The sequence below is a fragment of the Camelus bactrianus genome, chromosome 17 (assembly GCF_048773025.1).
Source record: "Camelus bactrianus isolate YW-2024 breed Bactrian camel chromosome 17, ASM4877302v1, whole genome shotgun sequence".
NCBI classification, from domain to species: Eukaryota; Metazoa; Chordata; class Mammalia; order Artiodactyla; family Camelidae; genus Camelus; species Camelus bactrianus.
In genome coordinates this window covers 42,560,577-42,583,691 of record NC_133555.1, presented here as the reverse complement: position 1 = coordinate 42,583,691, position 23,115 = coordinate 42,560,577, and the positions used below count along the sequence as shown (strand labels likewise).

The following is a 23,115-nucleotide window of genomic DNA, read 5'->3' as shown; positions in this document are numbered from 1 at the left end:
CTCAACACAGTAGTAGACTAAATTATAAAACAACAGTAGCAACAACAAAACAGAAACAAGACTTTTTTTTTTCTTAGTATAGCCTTCAGGACTGGCTTATGAATATTGACCCTAACCTACTATACTCATAAAACTTTCAAGTAAGTATTATGCCATTACATTCTTAAATAATTAAATAATTTTCCAATCAAGAAGAGGGTTTCCTTGATAGCTGGGATCTGAAAATTAGTTAACAGTCTCATAATATTTCATACTCATACTAAATGTGCAAAGAAGAGTACATGATGGCAAACTTTATTGCTGCTTCAAGAATTTCAAATTTCAGTGATAAATGCCTTTGCCTTATTTATGTCTGGGACATCTGAAAATGCTTTACTCTTGACATTATATTGTTTCTCTTTAAAAGGGTATAGCTCAGTGATAGAGTGCATGCCAAGCATGCATGAAGTCTTGGGTTCAATTCCTAGTACCTCCACTGAATGAATGAATGAATGAATGAACTTAATAACTGCTCCCCTCCAAAAAAACCAAGACAAGGTAGAATATTTATCTTGTCAAATCTCTGAAACTGTTTCTTCTTAAAAGAAAGATATTTCTTATTCTCTGATTTAGAGGCTCTTTGACCTTAGTTTCAGCATATGGCTACTTAGTCTGACAGATCATCTTACCTGACTAAAATGGCACGATACAAACTGAATCTTTTTGCTTGGAAACGGAGCATTTTAGTTTGTGAATACATTTTAATACCATCATTTCAAAGAGTTGTTTAGAAATAAAGACTTGCATTTTGTTCCAAATTATATGTTTTCTTCAAAGGATATTGGAGATTTGATATAACTGAGCTATGCGTATCTGATGTGTAGCCACTTACAGCACATGGCATTTTGTCAACCGTATCATAAATCTTACATGATGTGTGATCAGAAGATGAAAGTATTATATTAAGGCACTTGAATAAACTTTATTTTTAAGGTATAAAATTATAATCTAATGAAATATTTACAGCATAGTTTGTTCAATGTAGTCACTGGATTCTAATCCTTTGTTAACTTCTAATTTATATGTATATACTGATTTGATAATGCTATTCAAAAATTCTGTTTGGAGGAAAAAAAAAAACTAGAAAACAGAATATCTCATTCCCCCACCACAGAAGGGAAGGGAAGAATTACTTTCAATAATCTCCTAAAGCAAAACTGGTGTCCATTCAGAAACGGTCCAGTTAGTAACAACCAGTAAAACAGAAGTTAATTAGCACCTGTACATTCTTTTCCTTTACTCTAGCCTGACCTATGGAACAGAAAGGAAAACAACGCAGAAGAAAAGACAAGAGGCTAGACCAACCACACTGTATTCAGAGACTTGCCAAATCAGGGCCTGGCACTTTTTTCAGCACCTTCTAGCTCAGAGGTTATAATCTAGCAGACTGTATACTTGTATTTAACCCACAATGGGGAAGCCAGAAAGTACCTTTTAAAATTTTGAATTCATTGTCAGTATTTTTAAATCAGGGTATTTCACATAAAAATGCAGACTTTCAGTTTATCTTTTTAAAAAGTGTGTGTAGGGGAAAAGAGACCATACCAACATCAGGTCCACTTTTCATTTGTCTACACTGAGCTGAATTATAGTATACCCTTTAAAAGAAATAATATTAGAGAAAATTTTTTGCTCTAGAGAGGCGACTGGCATGTTATTTTAGGCTTTGCCAAGAGGCAAAATTAAGAATATTACATAGGTACTTAGATAACCATCTAAAAATGTAAAAACCATTGGCTTATAGGCTATAAAATATCAGGGGGCTGGCCAGATTCGCCAGCCATTGCTCTAGACAACCTTTTGCTTATGTTGTAAGGTGTACAGCATGATTTGACATATATATATGTATATCAAGTGCTTACATACATATATGTATATCAAATCATTACATTATATACCTTAAATAGGTAGGACTTATTTTAAAATATGTAGATAAATCAAAATAACTATTTGGGTAAAGAGTTTTATCTAATTAGTAGAGGCAGGGGAAGACTTTTTAAAAACTGTCAACTGTTTCACTTCTGTGCAGTTACTAAAATAGTCAAGAAATAAATGTAAGGAGGACATACTCAGCAATTCAGACATCATATTAGAGGCTAGGAGAATTCAAAGGTTTTAAGAGAAAAGGTATACACAATAAATTAAATTAAACTGTTTATATCTATTTTAAAAAAAAACAGGCTACTAAGCAAATTAATAAAATGGGCAATATTTCAGGGGAAGGACTTGGGAGCCAGTCTTCCAACTTCATGTGCAGATTCTTTGATCTGACCCAACACAAGATGTCAGCCAGCTTTGAGAGAGAGCAATCTGGAAGACTTAAGAACCACGCTAAAAATCATTTTCTAGGATTAAAGTCATTCAGAAACAGTTATTTAAATACAATCAGTGATGTGTTAAATATTAATAATTATTTCTTCATTAAAAAACTTTCTAACTTTTTTGCTAAGAAACACTGTCTCATCTGCTTCAAAGTGCTTGATAATCAGGACAGAGCTGGTCCAAGGGCAAACCACCACCAATGCCAGCAGCAAGGAGAAGGTGTCACAGACAGAAAGCCAAGCTGTTAGATATACCAGGCAGGTAAATACCTGCTGGTTTGAGTTCCTTCATTAAGGTAAATGCCTCAAGGCATTACTACTGGACAAACTTCCCTAAATTCAGTTCCCACTGAAAGTGAAAGCAATGCCTAAGCATGTCTTCAAAACAACGCAATAATCCAAAAGTTCAAAGTCTATTCAGATTCTTCCCAGTTACTATAAATTAGCACCACTTTACTAAGTAGTGGATTTTATTGTTCAATGTTCAAAATTTACCTATAAGTTTATAGATTCACTAAAAACAGGGGGGAGGATTTTAAGACTGATGAGGAATATCTAAATAGGGGCTAGGTATTAAACGGTTTTAAGGAATTATTTTTTATTCGATTAGGTAAGATAATAGTATAGTAAATATGAAAAAATTCTCAATTAGAGATGAAAACTCAACTATTTATTGGGAAATGACGTGATGAATGGGATTTGCTTTAAAACAATTCAGGAAAAAAGGAGGGAAAAGGGAGAAACAGATGAAACAAAATTGGCAAAATATTGATAACTGTTGAAGTTGCTGATGGGTTCTATGGGGGAAATTTTCCACAGAAGAAAGTTTTTTAAAAAATCAGAACTTATCAATATGTATATTTTTTTAAAAAACTGTTATTTTATGCTAGTGTGTTCAAATAAATATTTCCTGGGCACTAAACTGAGTTCCTAATTTTAAAATAGCTACTGTGTTAGCTGTTAGTCACAAGCCTGAGACATGAGTTCCCATGCGATGCACTCACGCTGGTCAAATCTGGGATGCTGACGTCATCCACATCGGAAACGACGCTCCCCCTACGATTGGAGCGACTAAAATAATCAGCGGCAGAAACCTTTCGGTCAGAAAAAAATGAGATGCTTTAATAGTTAAGAAAAGAGAGAAATAAAAGATAAGAACATTGGCATATGGAGGGGGGGATTTGGAGGGAGCGGTTTGTGATGAAGTACCATGTAACAAAACAAGGAAACTGCTGCGATTTATCTTCTCAAGAAAGTAAAAAAGAAATGTAAAGGGGTTCCTAAATGAAATCACAGCTCCCTGAAATATTCTCATCATCCGTCTTAACTAGAGTTCTGCGCTACAAAGGTCCTCTACTGCCCGAGGACTGGCATCGCCCTCACCACGAGGGGCTCTAGGACAGCATTTACCTAAGGCCTCTACTACGTTTCACAATTTTACAACGCATTATAGCCATCAATAGGTTAAGCACATATATCCTGAATGCAGAACTATCTGCATAGTATTTACTGCACTTTTTACCCAATTTACCCAGTTCTCTCTTTTTCAAATTCCTCAAGATCAGGAATTGCAGAACAAAATAACAAAAGAACTACACTGGCCTCTTTCTGGTTCCCCAGACACACCTAGCCTCTTCCAGCCTTAGACTCGGGCACTGACCTCGGAAGCTCTTCTCCCAGCTCTTCAAGTGTCAGCTCAAAGGTCACCTCGCTTGGAGAAGCCTCCTCTGATCACCCCATGCAAAGGGACACACCAGACACACACCACTCAGTGTCCTCTATCATATCACCTGCTTGTCCTCTTCTTTCTCTTTTCCTTTCCTGGGTTCTCTCTTTTTGTCCCTTTCTTTACCAGTTTATTTTCTATTTCCTTCACAAGGATATAAGCCCCATGAAGTCCGAAATCTGGTCTGTGTGGCTTACCACATTATTCCCAGCACTAAATATAGAATAGGTACTCCCTCCATAAACATTTGTTGAATTAATAAATAATGAATTTTTAAAAATCTCATTCATCAGCTATTCCTTACCTCAACTCTAACTACCTTGCTCAAAAACTCTTCCCTTCCAGAAAGGAGTCTGGAAGCCCATCCACAGAGATGTCTTCTTTAGGGCTTAGAAATAAGAATTTTGCTAAAAGCTGATATGATTAAGCAATGGTATGTTTGTTCACAGTAACAGTAATACAACTTTGATTTATATCTATCTAATAATATATGGGTACCCACTGTCAGAATTTTAATAGTTATTTAATCCATATATTAAGCTTACCCACAAAGACAGTCATTACATCCTCGTTGTACAAATAAAGAAATCGTTATTAACACAACTAAGAGGTTGTAGAAATGGTTCAGATCCGAGGCATCATTATTTCAGAGCCCCTGCCCTTTTCACTCCATCACTTTCCGAGGAGCCCTCAGGTGTCGTGGACTTCTCCTCAGCTGTGAGTATGAGCATTAACTGGCTTGCCATATGTGGCTGGACCACAACTGTCTTAATTAGATCACTGAATTTCTGGCAATGAAGCTCGCAAACTCTTGGTGTTCCTCTTCATGAAAACTTTGGGTTTACAATCTTTCATAAAACATGGCTTGTACTAAATGACTTTCTATTTTTGTTAAAGGAATTATAACCTCTTATTTATTGGGCTTTTTTTTCTCACTCTAAGCTGACATACCATCCTCACCAATGTAATTTTTTAATCAGTTTTTAAGTATAGCAAAAATGTCATCAGCTCTCTATGAAATTTCTTGCTTCATCAAAAGGATAACCTGAAATTATATAATCTGTATTCTAACATAGGTATTTATTACCTCTACAATTGAATTCTAATGAGAAAATTTTAAATTGTGCCATCAGCAACTCTTAAAAAATTCACACGCCTTAAAAGATGTATAAAATGGTTAAATTTAAATACACAGTGAGGAAAACAACTAATAAATGGCAGCATTATTTGTAATCCATAGTAATGAGTTTTAAACAATGTGGAAACATTAATTTTGCTTGAGAAAAAAAATTTTGGTGAATTGTACACACACATGCACATGCATAAAACAGCAACAAAGAATAAAAAGTGAAAATCTTAAGTACACAACAACTAGCATATAAGACGTGTTACCAGGAAAGCTTACATAGCCCGTGGAGAATATACATTCTCAGGAATACATTTCTGAAGGCAAATTATTCATATAAACTAAATTTGAAGATAATACTCATTTTGCAAGTGCAAATTCCATTTTTCAACCAACTTCATGTGATCACACAGTGCTGCAGTTCTACAACTTATTGTACATGTTTGCATGCAAACCACGCTCACCACACTCTCCCTTCGCCCACGACTGGCTCGACCAGAAGACGCGACGCTTGCAGTGTCATCGTCGATAAACTACAGATAGTAAAAGCAGATAATGAAAAGGATGCAATTTCACTACAGGTCTTGCCTGACTGTGAGCACACTAAGTAAGGCTTTGGGAAGCACACAAATACTCTCTATGAGCATGAAAATCGGCACCATCTGCTATGCACCATTTAACCAAAAAGCTGTTTCAAGCCGTAATGAATGAATAAAAATCAAAAGACATTTTCAAAAAGTACAAAGAATAAAACAGTAATTTATCTTTTATTTAAGTTAAATTAAAGGAAAAAGAGGGGGGAGCACAAGTATACTAGCTAAAACCAGCGAGGGACTTTATGCTTTTTAAACCTCTAGGCCCTCTGGGATCCTATCAGGGGTCAATAAATGCATTTAATGTTTTAGTTTGAGAGAGAAAATAAAAGAATCTTCCTAAGTGAAATAATATAAGTCAAAGACAGAATTTCCTACCAGCAAGGACACTGAAACGATGATTCATATTTTCCTTTCTTTATTCCTTTGCAACAGGTGGAGACATTTCTAACAACACCCTACAGTGTTCCTCCTGTTTCACCAGTAGTGGAAGACTCATTTTCAGTATGTGTAGGTTACCTCCATTCTGACATCACTAAGAAACCATTCTGGCATCACTAGGATAATAACTCTGAGCCCAGCACACAAGGACAAGATTCTATACTTGATTGAAAATATTACTATAATTTTGTTTGCAAGGGACCATCACAGTTGGAACATTAAAAATGCCAAGTGGAATTTTATTCCCAGGTGGGTTAAAGTAAACTTTCTACCTATGTAAAAAAGCCTTTATCTCCTTAAACGTCCCTGTAATAATTTTTCATTAACTATAAGAGTGGAATTCTTGATAAATGCCCCTTGGAAATAGCAGGAGAACTGGGCCAAACATATATGTAAAAGAAAGTCCACACAGCTCACCTATCCCATTCCACGAAGTAACCTATGCTGACCATTAAGAAACTGCTTAATAATTTCTCCAATTTTGACACTGTCAAGAATAACAAGGTTGTTCCTAAAGTCATCATCTGTTACTGAAAATGTAAATATAGTCTTTTTGGTGGGTAATATGGCTCGCTCTCTCTCTCTCTCTCCATATATATATATATATATATATATACACACACACATACATATATACTAATTAAAATGTATATACTCTTTTATCTCCATCAGTTCATGATTAGCAAGTTACCTTGCAGATCTACTCATATAAGTACACAAAAGTATACTTATATAAGCATGTTCATTGTACAAAGTGTCTGTAGTAGAAAAAAATCTGACAACCTAAATGTCCATCACGAAGGGAGTTATTTTTCAAGTGTACAGCCTACACAGTAATGGAATGATACACTGCCATTTAAAAAAAAAACACACAACTGTGCTGACACAAAATTATCTCCAAGAGGCATTCATTATGGGACATGGTTTACTTTTTAAAATCCTTTATTTATTATTATTTCTTTTGTAAATCTTTTAAATGTCAAAAAAATGAAATAAATCTTTATGTACTGATTTGAAAAGATACATTGAGTAAAGAAAACAAGTTGAGGACCATTATGTGTATGAATTATTAACATACTGTTCAAATATAGGATACTCGTATATACATAAAATACCTCTGAAAGGATATACAAGAATGGAGGTCACATTTGGGGAATGGAAATAGGGGGAAAGTGTCAGAGGATTTTTACCTTGCACTTTCCTTAAGCTAATACTATTTTCATAAATTAAAAAAAGTTTTAATACTTCAGAAAAATTGGGTGATTAAAATGGTCCCAGTTTTGTTTTTTAGGCAACAATTTGTTAAAGTCAACTTGTTTTATTTCTTCTCCTTCCACTCCACTGCCTGAAACACTGGCAAGCAAGTGAAATGGTTCAACGTAGGAAGCAGAGAAGAAAAGGAGAAAGGAGAAAGGAGAAAGGGAAAGGACAGGGCAGCCAACTCATACCCTGAATTACCACCACTGTACAGACAAGAAGTTCCACACAAATGACACATATAAATTTTTTAAAAATTCTAATGGCACTGGTTCCAGGCTCATTAAAGAAATTACATGCTACGTTATCTTCACACAGAAACTACCAATTAGGATAAATTAGTACCTGAGTTTGTGAACTGAAGGAAAACATTAACCATGCACAAAAGAGTGAAACACCACATCCTCAGTGGTCTAAACTGTGAGTACAGATTAATGAAACAACCAAAAGTGTCTATAAATCATGCAAAGAGATGAGACAGCTCACCACAGGACTGCTTCGGGCTGAACTTGTTCTTGATGAGTAATAACTGTATTCAGACGGCTATAAAGTTTCCAAGAAGAACAGTTTTACAATAATGATCAGCTCCTTGCCCAGCTGGGAATACACTAGTGACCCTGACCTAACTTACCTTGGCTCCCAGGTGAAGGTAACTGTTACTTCTTGTCCTGGAACTCTGCCTCACCCCCACCCTCAAAGTCCACTAGCCCATGGCAGGAGGGAGAGGGGAGAAAGGGGATGCCCAAGAAGCACTATTTTCATCCCCTGCCTGAGGACTAATGAGCAAGAGAAGAGGTTTCTCTGCTTATGTTGCCCTCACACTTTAAGACTGGACTTCCAGCAGGTGCTTTCTCACAGCTTGGGTGAGAGTCACAATTGGCAAGCTGATGGATCACAGTTTGTAGAGTAATTACAGGTCAGATCAAATGGCTTTTTCTTTGTTAGGAAACTGTGCCCACCTACACATCACCCTCCTCACCACCTCCCCTGGTTAGACTTACAGTGCGAGAACCGTAAGGGTTATATAATCCACCATCATACAATGATACCTAAAGAACAAAGGAAATACCATTTATCAATCCAGCATCGAAGTTATTTTGAAAACTTCTTTGCACTACTCAGTTCCAAAAAAAGTTTTGAAGAATGGTGTAAGTGTACAGCCTCCCAAGGTTGATAACACTCATTTATATATGCATAAATTCCTGCATCAGTCTCATTAAAACTTCAAGCTCATATTTCATTTAAAAAGCACTATTGGTTACAGCATTTCCTTTCATCATCATGTTATCACATTAGGAGAACTAACATTTATGAATTTATTCTCTAAAAGAGGAAACAGAAGAGAAAAGAAAGTGAAGTACAGAAAGCATTCTGCCCACTGTCACGACAAAATTAAGTACAAACCCTCAGGTTTCCATTATACTACAACAGGCCACAACACAACAAACAGCTTAAAAGCAACCAACTCACAACTCGCACATGACACAGAGCTATTGTTTTTGCTTTCTAGCCAGCTAGCTTCATCAGAACTTAGAATTAACATGGCCGAAGCCACAGCTGTCCCTCTAAAAACTGGGACGTCCCATGCATGGGCAGCCATCTCACAAAAGTACGCAAGTGTAGTGGAATCCATGCAAAAATAGCTCCTCTATAGGAAGTCAGTTCTAAGCAAGGGCCTCCCAACAGCCAGCAGTATCTACCACTGCGAAGAGAATATGCTTAGTTTTGCTACCCTAAAGTTTTGTATTTGCAGCACAGGCAACACATTCTGCAGTACACATAGCACTAAAGCCATGTGTCCTTGACTGTTTGGGAGGAAAGATGTCAAGGCAGAGTCAGCACCATGACAATGGCCCCACCAGGGGTACACACGTTGGAAGAGGAGAATACAAACCAGACTGGCACTTCTCAGCAGACCAGAATTTGCAATAGGGGAGGCCTATGGAAAAAGTGCATGATTTAACCCAAAGAAAAGCAACTGGTAGCTCTGAATGCAACACACTCCTCAGAAAGTACTAACCCTATTAATCTTAGATGTCGCCAGAGGGTCGCTGTACAGGGAAGAAGACTGCTAAGAAACAAAAACAAAGCAAATTAAGCAAAAAAAAAAAAAAAAAAAGGAGAACTGGTCTCACCATCATAAGAGCAGAAGACCTACATTTATTTTATACTCCATAATTCATTAGCATTTCCCAAGTATTTAAGGTAGTTAAATGACACATAAAGTGAGAAAAAAATTGTTAGACATCCTTTGAATACCAATTCTAAGGGATAAGAAAGAAAAACACCTGAAAGAGTTTTCAAAAAATGTGTTTAAGTCCTACTAGTCTTTGAGGATTAATAGTAGGAGATGGGATGGCCATCTGAGAAAACACTCGGGACAAAGGGGCCATGGCTCAGGGAGTGTGGCAAACAGTGGCCACATCCCAGTCCCCAGCAGCTCCTGTGACTTACAATGATTATTGGGGAAATGAGCTCTGAGTTACTGCTAAAGATACTTTCCCAGATAGACCAAAAATCTGTATTTCAAAAACAAACCATAGACAAAGTGCCTTAGTTTAGTCAGGTAAATTGTACTGATCACGAGTCCACACAATAACAAGGCATGGCATTTTTTCAAAATAAATCTTTTTCCTGATGTCATCTGAAGACACAATTTTCACTTCTTTTTTTACCAAGCCCAGTTAGACATGGAGAATAAGAGTATATAAGTTATGTGTGTAGGTTTTGACAAGTGAATTATTTTAAATGTACTGTGTGCCATATATTTAATATTTTTTAAATGTATGGTGTGCCAAATGTCTTGTAAAAACAAGAGATTCTAACATTACACAAATAATTACATTCTTCTCATCCCATTTATAAATTTTTACATGCAAGTTTTTATTAAAAGGGCATACACTGTGATGTGTATGAATACCTACAACTTATTCTGAAATGCACCTCCCCAAAAAAGACGGACTGATGGATGAAGAGAGGGACAGATAGGTAATTATATGATAAAGAAAATACAGTAAAATGCTAATGGTAGAATGTGAGTAGTAGGTACATGGATGGTTACTATACAGTTCTTTGAAGTTTTTTGTATGTTAAATATTTTTATTAAAAAAATTGGAAAAAAGTACTCATTTATAAACATGGTGGTGATTCAATAGTTCTCATCTTTAAAGATAAACTCACACAGACTATATGAATTCAGTTATCACAAACTAGTATAAACACAGCCATTCACAGATTAGTTCTAACTAGTCAGAATGCAAAATAGGGGATTAGAAATGTGTTAATGTTGGATAAAACAACAAAGCCAAAAAACTTGCGACAAACCCGAGTATAGTAGGCAGAGGTGGGTTTGCTGCTATAGTTTCTAAGACTGCTATAGTTTCTCTGGTCAAAGTAGAGGCCACTCTGTAAAAAGCAAAATTAAACACAGTTTTCTTAGATTAAATGTTGTTAACCTAACAGCACCCAAAGTCAAAATCTGATATTGCCAAAAGCCTTCTCCTCCAAAACAATGACTTTAAAGCATTGAATCATATTAAGTAAAAATCAGAATAACAACTATTTCAAGTCTCTCTAAAAAGACTAATATTAAAGGTGAACTGTTTTCAAGCCAAGTCATTACCAACTTTTTTACTTTAAAACCAAGAGTATAAAACCTCAAACAACATGGAATGGAAATAGTAAGGGATTTATTCTCATGTCATACTTAGAAATGACCTAGAAAAGTCCAGGAAAAATGAATAATTGTCATTTTTATAGTACATTTGGCAATGCCACAGAAATTATTAAATGGTTCTTTTTTTCTAAACTCCTCCTAATTCCACTCTTTATCAACATAAACTGATCAAATTAAATTACCAAAGAGAGAGTATAAGCATGCACTAAATATGGTTTGGTCAAAAACATCCATGGCAGGTTCATCTTCACCACATCAAAAACAATTTTATATATTGGGATTGCTTGTGGGGGAAAAATCATCTACAAAATTCCAGCCATCTTTTTACTCCAGGTTAAGGAAATTCAGACAATCCCTCACTGAGAGACTGCTCCTCCACTGCTGACACTATCGAACCAGAACATCTCCACTCCCACCCCACCCCTGCCACTCCTGGCCCTGCCTTTCTGCACCACACCCTCCACGAGGCACTGTGACTCACCTCTCCCCAGAGCTCCCAATACTTCCCCCTCCAGGACCTCTCACTAATGTCCTCTCCATTCATCCTTTCCCCCTTCTTCACTTCTACCAGCCGAAGACCCCCAGCCCTCTCTCCACCTCAGCGATGGTCAGAGCCCCTCTCATAGGAACCGTAAGTGAGCAGGGAGCTTGGGGCTGCACGTAACCTGTCACTGCTGTAGCAACCTAACAGGAAAGAGGTGTTCCCAGCATCCCAAATGGGCATTCTACACATTTTTCCCTCCACAGAAATGTTGTTCAGCAAGGTCTGCCAGAATGAAGAGCACTATTAGTTCTGCAGTTTAATTATAAGTTAAAGAGTTTTCTGCAAGACAGCATGGGAACTCTGCCATCACATACTTCATTGTTTGTACTAGAAAATTAATTTCAAGTTCCCAAAATTCGATCTATAAACAAACATTCGGAATGAAACCTATATGTGAGTTTGATACTGCCTATAATATCAAAATTAAATCAATTCAAATTTCTAAAATAAGGATAAGAATCCTACTAAACCTATTCTGAAGGCATATTCCTCCAAAGGACAGTTCATAAATAAAAATACGTTGTTAACAAAGATCATGTGACACTTTCCTAATTCTAGCCACTGGGATTAGCATATATTAACTTGATATCAAATCTTGTAAATAAAAACGAAATTATTTTTAAATAACTTTCTCATAAATCGTGTTTCAGTGTATTATCAAGTTTCAATAATGTCTTAGAAGCACACCAACACAATCATAATTCTTAAGTTCCCTAAAAGTAATCAGTGAATTTTACAGCCACACGTGATACAGTGATGAGACACAACAGAACTAACCAGTGGGTCTTTATGAGAACCAGAAGATCTCTTCTTCATTCCATAAGAGTGACTGTAAGAATGATTCTGGAAGTAAATAGCTGAAGTTAACTTTAATGACCATACAGTGAAATTTTAAACGTAATTTAATCAAGATCATCTTAAAATCATACACAGAAAGGTCCGTGTGAGATAGAGAGTAGTCTACATGCACTCTATTTCCATCTGTTAGTAAGTGACTCACTGCACCTGGCTGGCTAAGATACACAGCCTCTCTACACACCTGCATTCCCCTCCACCTCCCCATGGCATCCAGCTCAGGGTCTAGTCAACTAGAAAACTTAAATTAGGACTCTGACCCAGGCGGAATATTTGTGGGAACCTTCACCCTACACCTCATTTGAGTCTATCTTCTTTATGGGGGACAAGAGAGTCCACTTTCTTCCACAGTCTTCCTTACCTAAAGGCCAAAAAGCCATCCTTTGCATCAACCAAAACAAGACTGAGAGAACAAAGAATGTAACACTGAACTGCCCGAGACAGTACTCTTAGCCCAAGTTAGTGGTCCCACAGCAAGTGCTGCTCAGAGGGAAACAGCCAACATGGTACGCACTGCCCTGAGCAGCAGCAGCAGCATTATTAGACAGTAACCTGACATGCAAGTCCTTTGAAGAAAGCACTGTCTCAATACATAACTTCTCCAAGCAGTACAGAGCCAAATGTATGTGAGGGGATACAGGACAGCAACACTACTCAACAGGTCAAGGGTAGACAAGAAATCCAATCTAGGTATGCTCGCCAAAATGAGGCAGTGTGGCCAGAAGTGTCCTACCTATCAACAGACTGCTCTAGGCAAATCATCTGACATGCACACCTAGATCCTGAATCAATGATTATAAGCTTACTTTCCTTGTTGAAAATGCACATGCTTTCTTTTATACATTATCCTGGACATTTAAGGGCTGTCTCTATGGTCTAGAAACTCAGGCATTCTATTGACATACTAACCCCCAAAAAACATGTTTTAACTAAACTTCCTTGGCCAAAATGATGCACCATAAAAAACAAACCAAGAAAAAAAATGAGTGGACATAAGTGATGTTTCAGATGTCATTTGTCACTGCTGGATGCTTTCTGTTTAGCAACTTCACACTTGCTATCCTGTGACCCAGGACATGAAACACAGTAGGGCCTGCACTGTCGTAGTTCAGTGTGTATCAAAACACTGCTACAAGCGGGGCTTCCAGGGCAATGAGTATGTGTCAGCTGGGTAGCTCATCATTTTAAGAAAAGAGATTACTACCAGTCTTAGTCCTGAATAGAGAAGCAAAAAATTTTTATATGATCCTGAAATTCTAAGAGAAAAATTATTCAAATGTTAAGTTGTGCTACAAATGCAGAACAACAGATTCTGCTTTATTAGTCACACATTTCACCATCAAATCTGTGAAAGAGTTAGTCTTAATCTACGACTAACATCATCAGGTGTTTACAAAGTAAAACTCTACACTTAACACAAAGACATGCATTACATACTAATGATGAAAATCTTGATGATCTATCCTTGACAGCATCATACTGGATTTCAGAAAAAGGTGGAAGTTGATTGTATTTCCAAAACCAGAAATATAAAGAGGAGAAAAAGTAAAAATTAAAAAAAAAACTATCAAAAACCCAGCACTATTTTAATAGCCCAGTTATTGCAGAAACCCTCCAAAATATATTCTATAAGTAAAAGGCAAGCAATAAAGAGTGTTACTACATGTATAAAAAAATCTTGTTTATCCAAATTTTATAAAGTGCCTAAAGGTATGCATTTGGTCGTAAATAATGTGCAATGGTAAAATGTCACCGTGTTGAATGACATTTCCCTGAAAATAAAGTTCTTTCTCTATAGAAATTTCACTTTCATCTTTCTTCAGTTAACAAAATATCCTTTAAAAAAAAAAAGACCAAAACATGTATTATTCAAGCCACACATTCTTGCATGAAATAAGTTCACTGAAGAGAATGGTAATGTCTTATTTCTTCTCATCCTCTCTTAATACCAAGGGCATTTTGCAAAGGCACAGGATTTAACAAGCTGTACTGAAATGGAGCTATTTTGATTTTCCTTTTCCAAATACAATGCAGAGCTCAGCTGGTTAAAAAAATTTGCTGAATCTGGTAGGGAAATCCATTATTTGGACGCCCCAATTGCTACTAGAACAACTGGATAAACAAAAAGAATCCCCCTAACACACACCAGTTAGTATTTCTGTTGTTTAAAAACAAATGATTCATCAAAGGAGGGAGAACTGAAAACATCAGAGGCTCCAGCTAACCAAAACATTTAGAAGTTTGCTGCTATAATCTATTAAAAACAATGTTTAACTCTCAGAAAAAGATGCCTCAAAGTTTTCATTTGGAAATAAAATTTGTTAAAAGTGCAAAAACAGATTATGGAAACAAAATTCAAAGTGCTAATTTCTGTTATAATGTACCTATTACTCAAGCCCCCAGAACTCTGTGAGTCAACAGTGAATGCACAATACCAAAGTTGCACATCTTTCTGGGCTACACACCATGATGTCTTTCCTTTTGGGTGTACTGGCTCTGCTCCAGTGTGTCCCAGCTATGTCCTTTGATGGGTTCGTCCATGGAATTAAACAGTAGTGAATGACAAAACACAAAGCCGGCAAGCGTATTAAAATTAAATTCATTAAAATTATACTAAGGCCATTGATACATAAATAGGAACTGATATAAACAATAGAAAAAAACCCCACCAGTGAAAAACTGCAGTGTATCCCTACTGCTCTGATGCAAGATCACCTCATTTTCTAATTTTGGACCTCTACCTTATAGTCTTCTTGTATTTCATTATATAAAGTAGTGACCAAGCATTTATAAGATTTTTTTTTTAATGGCAGATTTTTTTTTTTTAAAAGAAACAGATTCTCTCCATTCTAAACTCATGGTTTTGATTTAATTTTCCTTCCCCAAATCTGCCATTCACAATCTTGAACTATCTTTGCTCTCTTTATTTTTATACAGATTCTCTATAGCACTGATACCATCTCCAGCCCAAATAGCTTCTGGCAGGATACCTTTAAAGAAAGTAGTACCTGAAAGTTAATCTCACAAAAGGAAAGATCAAAGTCCTAGGAACGTGGCATAAAACCATAAATACACCTGTTTCATATCCAGGTACTATTAAACTTCATATACCAAATACAAGGTCCGGAAGTGTTAGACGTTTAAATATACAGCTCATAAGTTTAAAAATATAAACTGGCAGAAAAATACCAAAACCCCCAAATAATACAGCAAACACCAATAAAATTTAGGTGAGTGTTTTAAGCCATCACATTTGTTTTTACAGAGAACAAAAGCTGTCAACTTATTCAGTTTAATGTAGATGGTAAAGTTATTTTAAAAAATAAATAATCTGACGAAAACTTAGAACTCCCAGTATTATTTAACTGAAAGAAAAAAAGAAAAAACATATCTCAATTAAATTTCTTTTAAGCAATGTTATTGTGAGCTTTCAGATTTATTTCCAGGTATCTAAATATTTAAAGTGTGCTAAACGTACACTCAGACACAGTAAAGTACAAATGTCTCCTCTACAGTGTAAAATTTTTATTAATCTTTAAGTTCACATACTGATTTTTTTTAATATTAGGAGCTTTACTCTTTTACCCATAATAGCAAATTTTCATAATCATCATAATGAAATAAAATACGGTGAGAGTTCTAGTTATACCTTAAATTTATTTAATGATATAATTTACATAAAAGGAAAAAATCAACCTCATTACTTTATAGATACACTGGGTAAATAATTCCTTATTTATTCAATTTCAGATTTCTTTTTTGTTTGTTTGCAGATTTGTTTTAAAGGCTCCAAAAAAAGGTTGAACTTGGATGGCTATACCATCAGGTTAAGTAATATATAATCAAGTTTCCCACACAAATTTACAAATAACCAGCTTGATAACAACTGTCTGAAATATCACACTATGAACACTGCAATGAAAAGTAAAGGGAAAAGCCATACATTTTTAAAAAGAGGGGAGATGGGATTATTGTCAAAGCCCTCAAGACTCAACTTTCAAGCTTTGTTTGACTAACACCCTGTATAATTCTTTTCAAAGTACTTAAAGAGAAAAAACCAAAACATCTCCAGGGAGAAGCGTGACAAATCCATTACTTAAAGTTTTTCTCCTGAAAAATTATTCTTAAACTACTGATTAGATTTCCATAAAGGATTTTTAATATTCTTATAAATCTATACTTTTATAATTAGTCGACATATTTATGATTCAAGAACGAGTTTACTAACTTACTCTAAAAAGACAGTAGATTACATTCACCAATAAGAAATGTAACCAGAGCAAAAGACTATTTAAGAACACAAGCACATCAATAACTAGTACATCAGAACACACTCAGTTTATTATAGTGTATTTTCATATACTATATAGGATAGGAAGAAACAAGTAGACTTCGGAAAAATTAACAAATATTGACCTTCACAAGAAAGATAATTTCACCAATGAAAAATCTAGATGTAAATATATAAACAATATTATCAATGTGCAAATTAAAAGTACTGTTTTAAGGTCTAAAGCACAATTCCTCAAGAAGAGAGAGATCAGTGTCTTGGCACAACAAACAAGACTTTAATAAGCAACTTCTCATTAATCTTGATCTACAACAATGTATGCTAAAAATCTGGGACATACTACAAAATGTCAATCAAAATGTTGAAGCATGATAATTTCTATAAATATGACAAGACAGGCATTTTTAAAATCAGCAGCTCAGTTTCTCCATGTCATAAAACTATAATCAGTCACTCAAACCCCAAAATAATAAAGTTTATTTATTTAATAAATTGTCATTTTAAAAAATATGAAAGTAGGAAAAATCTGAAAGTTAGAACCACGCAGATGTTATTCTGTAAAATCAACCTTATTATTTTGTGATGATTTTCCAAAATCAAAGGTCTTTTTATAGAAAAAGAGTAAATATATACGTTAATAGATGAAAATTACAATGATTTTAGAACTGATTTATTTTTAGCCATAATTTGAGAGACAGCATCACTTTCCAATGAAAGGACTTTGTCACTACTTTGTATTTTTTAAAAAAAGGCAGAGATATATACGTTGTCACACTGCTCAGCCAATGTGTTGCAGAAAGATCAATACATACAACATTTGAAATCGAGGTGTAAATAACTTAAAATACCAACCCTGTGACTGCCAAAACTTCGAATGGACAATGTATCCTCAACTCCCTGATAAAAATAAAAACAAACATAGTAAAGGCCTGTGGGTGACTACAGGTGATGAGGAAAAGTACTAGAGGCAAGTTTGTAGGTTATTACAAACCAGATAAGGACGACGATGACTGGACCGGTGGGAATACCTGGCCCTTTCCGAATCTTCCTGGTAAAGGAGAAAGTACATGGAGAGTTAATCACTGAACAGAGGGCTGTCTATCAGAACAACCGAGCAAAGAACAATCAGTTAAGAGCACAGCAGCACCTTCACTACAGCAAGCAGCTGTGGACCACTCAAGCTCAAATGCGGAGTTTGGGGCAGCCACATGCTTCAGGTGGAAAGAAAGCAGAAATAACCCTGGCAATGTTTTTATTTGAACAGGTTCATGTATGTCTGACCACTTGGAGAATGCAATCAACATACAACCAAGAGAGCTCACTACACCAAGGCAAAAATAAGCAAGTATGCTTAAACAGAAATGGAGGTCAGCTAAAAAGCAGACTTTCATCCATTCTTTTCATTCTGAATGTTAGTTTCTGCAAGGCAGGAAGAAATGTTTACTTTATTACGGATGTAGTTTAAAGTGACAGTGTATTGCTTTTGAAAAGATTTGGGTTATAATTCTGTGCTCAATGCAAAGAATTTCTTTTTTTTTTTCTTTCACCACTCTAACTGGAAGAGAAAAAAAACAACTAAATGAAATAGCCTCTGTATCTTGTTAATATGAAAAACTACTTATAATTAAAAGAAATTGAATAAAGAGTTCATAATGTTATCCCTTATGAAGATTGTAAAAAATAATAAAGAAAAAAAATTGACCACAGACTAACAGCTGACTAAATTAAATGTAACTCTAAACTTGTCCACATTCAGCTAATAGCACTGGAGCATTAAGTACTGAGTCAGGTGACATTAAATGACTAGTCCCTAGAACCTAACCAACTGTAATTCTGATCTTTCAGAATTTCAAAGTCCAAAGTGTTCAGGTAATTTGCATTGACTAAGAATCTACACACAACCATCCAACTGGGTTCACAGTTAATCAACACTGCTTTTTCCAAAATGAATCAATACTTCAACACCCCATGACAAAACAGCATGATTATTACACAAGTGGAACAAAAATATGTGGCTATGTCTGACCATTCATTTCAAATACAGAAACAGCAATTCAACTGAAACACCACAATTTAATGCTTTATTTTGGTCATGATCTTTGAGTATAATTCCAAAAAAACTCCTGGTTGTCATCTGCTGTGTACATAGATGCATTTGATCAAATCTGTTCAGAAGTCTGTTGTAAGCATCAGTATGATTCAATGATTCAATATCCAATATAGTGCTCTGATCTTTAGGAATTCGTTATTGATTTACATTTTTTTGTTACGTAATAGACACATGTAAGAAGCCAAGCAAATTTCTTCCCTTTCTTTGACTATCAGATGTTATATATACCACAAAAGCTCGGGGGGGCATGTGTGCTAGCCCAGCAAGGTAGATACAGTTTATTTAGTGGTAACCAGTTCTATGCTACTTTGCTTGGTTACCTTCAGGAGCCTCGTGCTACAAAAGCAAGTTAATTCTACATGCCCCTGCCAGTATTATTTGGGATACTAGGGTGACATACACGGTTTAATATTCAATCTTCCCTTTATTCTATCCTATCTTTTCATTCCACCTACCACACAAGAGCATTTTTTAAAAACCTACTTCTAAAGAGTATATCCCATTAAAGATGTAGTAAAGACAAATGAATTCATATTTAGTCTCAATTATGTCTATTATAAAAATAATTCTAAATAACAATATCTTATTAAGTATTGATATACCTCCATGTTTACACAGCTTTTCTTTTTAGCTCCATTTAAAAAAGTGGTCTAAAAAGACTTCAGAAAACTACAGAATAAAATGTAAATTCCATACAGGCCAGTCAACTTAAACCAAGAGAATATAGTTTATTCCATAATCATAAACTACATCTTAAGCCAGCACTATCCAACAGAACGCTCTGTGACAATGGAAATGTTCTACGTTTGTGCTGTCTAACATGGTAGCCACTAGCCACATGTGACTACTGAGCACTTGAATGCTGGAAGTGCAACTGAGGAACTAAATTTTTATTTTAATCAATTCAAATCTAAATCTAATTACCCAAAATGGCTAGTGGCTAATGTACAAATAGTAAGGCAACCTCAAAGCAAATTTTTGCTACACCAAAAAAGACCCAAGGCACATATTTTACTAAAAGTCTGCCATGTAGCACCACGCCTACATAGAAAGGCAGGTTTTTAGGTAGTTTTTAAGTACTCCCCCTACCGTGAATACTTCTGCATAGTGGCAAATACGAAGAAACAGAAGGCAACCCTTGTATAAAAAGACCCCGGCACCAACCCTAGAATTATTTTTAAGAGCTAGAAGGGTCCTGAGAGATCACCCTTCATTTTACAGTATAGAAAACTACAGCACAAAAAGACTAGGAATCAATAAAGTCAGAAAGCTGGGACTAGCATTCAGACCTTCTGACTCACCAAGACCACTGAACCAATGAAGACACTGTATTACAAAGGCTAAATCCAGACTGATTACATTGGAAGAATATGAAGAAAATGTCAAGGTATCATGGTTTTTACTCAGTGCTTTCTCCTTCTCTGGAATAACAAAAGGCTTTATTTCCCAAGATTTCTAAAGTAGTATTTAAATTGGCAATCGGCTTTTCTTGAATTAATAGCACCAGAGGCCAATAGATAAAATGTCAGCAAACTGTGTTTTTGGGTACAAATTACAAGACAGAGTACTCCTCTCTTCCATAGTCAGGAGAACAAAACATTTTCATTGTCCTAGGAGACCTTATAAGTATAAAGGATCCAAAGCTGAATAAACAGGACAATGCCTTAAAAGATGGATGTGTATTTGGTAAGGCTTTCTGGAAAATTATGTTTTGATACATTTAAATTAAATTAATGGAAATGAAACATAATCTGTTTTTAAAAGTTCACTGAAAGAGAGAACAAAGGAGTTTTATTTAAAAAAAAAAAAAAAGCCCACAGCCCTGTGAATACAACCAGCCATCTTCTCTGTCAACAAATAATACTTAATTCAAGTCTGGAGCCATTCCCTCAGTTTTGGTTTTTGGGGTTTTGTTTTTTTGTTTTTTGGGTTTGGGGGGGGTTTTTTACGGTTGGTTTTTTTTTTTATGAAGGTACTGGGGATTGAACTCAGGACCTCATGCATGCTAAGCATGCACTCTACCACTGAACTCTGTCCCCCCATCACCTCAGTTTTAAATTAGAAAACTTCAGAAACTGCATTTACTCTTTCAGGTCATCAACATGCCACTGATTCAGCCATCCAGTTTAAAAACAGAAGCACTGGCTAATCTAAGACTATTTGGAGGCCCAGAAAGACATAGGGTCTTTTCTTCTTGAGCCTTTCACCTTCCAATCCATTATTAGCATGTGTGGCACTCTCTCATATCTCCAAATTCTGGCTCTGCCAATGCCTGAGCAAGTTGTTTACTTCACCAGTCCTTTATCACCTATTTGTAAAATGGAGATAGTGTACCTATCTCATAATGAGAAATGAGCACATATGTAAAATGCACTAGCGCAGCGTCGGCATACAGATATGCACTCAAAGTCAGCTTCATTCCTGAGCCTCACCCCTTTGTGTTCCCTATTCACATCCCAACATCTCACTCCCAGACAAAGAAGTACCAAAATTGGGAGAAATTTTTAATATGGGAAGATTCTTCCTTCTAATAATTGACAGTCCAATTATTTGTGTATGCATTATTCATTTTATTATAAATTTATTACTAATGTATATTTTATATTGTGACTATCACATGCCAACTTCTACTACAAGCTCACAGAAAGCAGCCAAGGAGACAAGGATAAGATAAGTGAGAGGAAAAGTCAGTCTGAAAAACCAGGTGTCAGAAGGGGTTGGAGTGTTAATTATTCCCTGCTGGAAGTAAACCCCGCCTTTTCTGCATGTCCAAATCTTAGCTATTATTCAAGACCTGGGTTACTTATCACCTGCATGTTAAGCCTCTAACCCAAATTGCTGTCCCTTCCATGAAAATCTAGCACATTCACTGCTTGAACAGTACACATTTCACAGAGATAAAAAAAAAAATGTCTATCTTCATGGCCTTTGAATATAGGAGTCAAACATGTGGCTTTTACATAGGCTTTTCTTCTTATTTAATGTTCTGGTTTGCCCTAAGATGTTAAAATCCTAGGCAATTTAATTTTAGAACTATAATACATAATTAGCATAAGAAATTAAACTAATATTTCTACTTTTGCAAGCAAAAATGATTGCTTTTATTCACACAAAACATTCTTAAGGCATCATCAGTAATATTAAGCCAGTTACATGCAGAACACACTTTAAATAACAATAATTAAGCTAGCTTTAGTAATGAGCAAGGACAGATTCCACTCCAAAGTAACAAACACACACACGAGGAGTCGCCCAATTTTAAGCAACCAAGTATCTTTTTTCTCTCTTTTCTCAAATACCACAATAAGATATATGATAAAGTTTTAAATTTGCAGGTCAATACAGCCATAAATATTTTAATTCTGGTTGTACCTTAAAATGCTGCTACAGAGGGAATTTGCTTATAAAAGTTGCTTGTTTAGCATCAATTAGATCTGTTTTAGGGATCATAGACTCCTTTGAGAATCTGATGATCAAAATACCTGTAGGCATTTCACATAAAGACATACATATATTCAAAACCTTGCGTGAGACTTTAAGGTTTCATGCCCCCTCCTGCAAGCCTATTCACAACCAAGCTAAGAACCTCTGCAGCAGGAGATAGCTGGGGAACTTAACAACACTGAAAAAGGTTCAAATTTAGGAATGATTCACAGTAACTAATACTCCACTGGTTGCAATTTGCTTTTGTAGCTAACACATTTGGGAGTGGTGGTAGAAGACTTGAAAAGGAACTGAGAGAACTGAAAAAATAAAATTTTCAGAGGAGATGAAAGAATGATTTGGGTCACCTCTCAATGAAGACCCTGCTGACTTAGTTTTTAGAAAGGAAGAGAGGAAGAGGGAAGGAAGGAGAGAGAAACAGAGAGGGAGAAGGGGAATGAGAGGGGGAGAGGGACAAATTTGGAAGGGAGAACAAACCCACAGAAAGAAAACATATTCATCTACTGAATCTTTCTTGGTCAGGAGCATTCCCGAGGCGAGTATGAAGCTGTAACTATAACAGAAAATGGTCAGATTCCAAGCACACACTTGGTCCACTATAGGCACAATACTCTCTGACCTTTAGGTTCAAACATGCCAAACACTCCTACTTTGCAAACTATTAGTCAATGTTTTACTTCGCAATTGCATTA

General features: G+C 35.8%; 1 protein-coding gene across 22 annotated transcripts in view; it reads right to left on the bottom strand.

Moving 5' to 3' along the window:
• The window catches only part of LRRFIP2 (LRR binding FLII interacting protein 2), a 100,226-nt gene that overhangs the window by 38,823 nt on the left and 38,288 nt on the right, over positions 1–23,115 (bottom strand). For 7 of the 22 annotated variants that reach the window (XM_074345263.1, XM_074345271.1, XM_074345269.1 and 4 more), the window contains exons 5-16: positions 17,861–17,917; positions 17,722–17,766; positions 15,044–15,100; positions 14,016–14,057; positions 12,501–12,566; positions 10,828–10,908; positions 9,524–9,574; positions 9,398–9,442; positions 8,505–8,552; positions 7,990–8,046; positions 5,677–5,745; positions 3,365–3,454 (exon numbers count right to left, since the gene is read on the bottom strand). The exons of 6 other annotated variants lie outside the window; for them this stretch is intronic. In XM_074345263.1, the coding sequence (XP_074201364.1) occupies positions 3,365–3,454; positions 5,677–5,745; positions 7,990–8,046; positions 8,505–8,552; positions 9,398–9,442; positions 9,524–9,574; positions 10,828–10,908; positions 12,501–12,566; positions 14,016–14,057; positions 15,044–15,100; positions 17,722–17,766; positions 17,861–17,917 (708 nt within the window). The remainder of the gene's footprint in view (positions 1–3,364; positions 3,455–5,676; positions 5,746–7,989; positions 8,047–8,504; positions 8,553–9,397; positions 9,443–9,523; positions 9,575–10,827; positions 10,909–12,500; positions 12,567–14,015; positions 14,058–15,043; positions 15,101–17,721; positions 17,767–17,860; positions 17,918–23,115) is intronic. 9 more of the 22 variants (XM_074345270.1, XM_074345274.1, XM_074345276.1 and 6 more) reach the window with 7 other exon arrangements.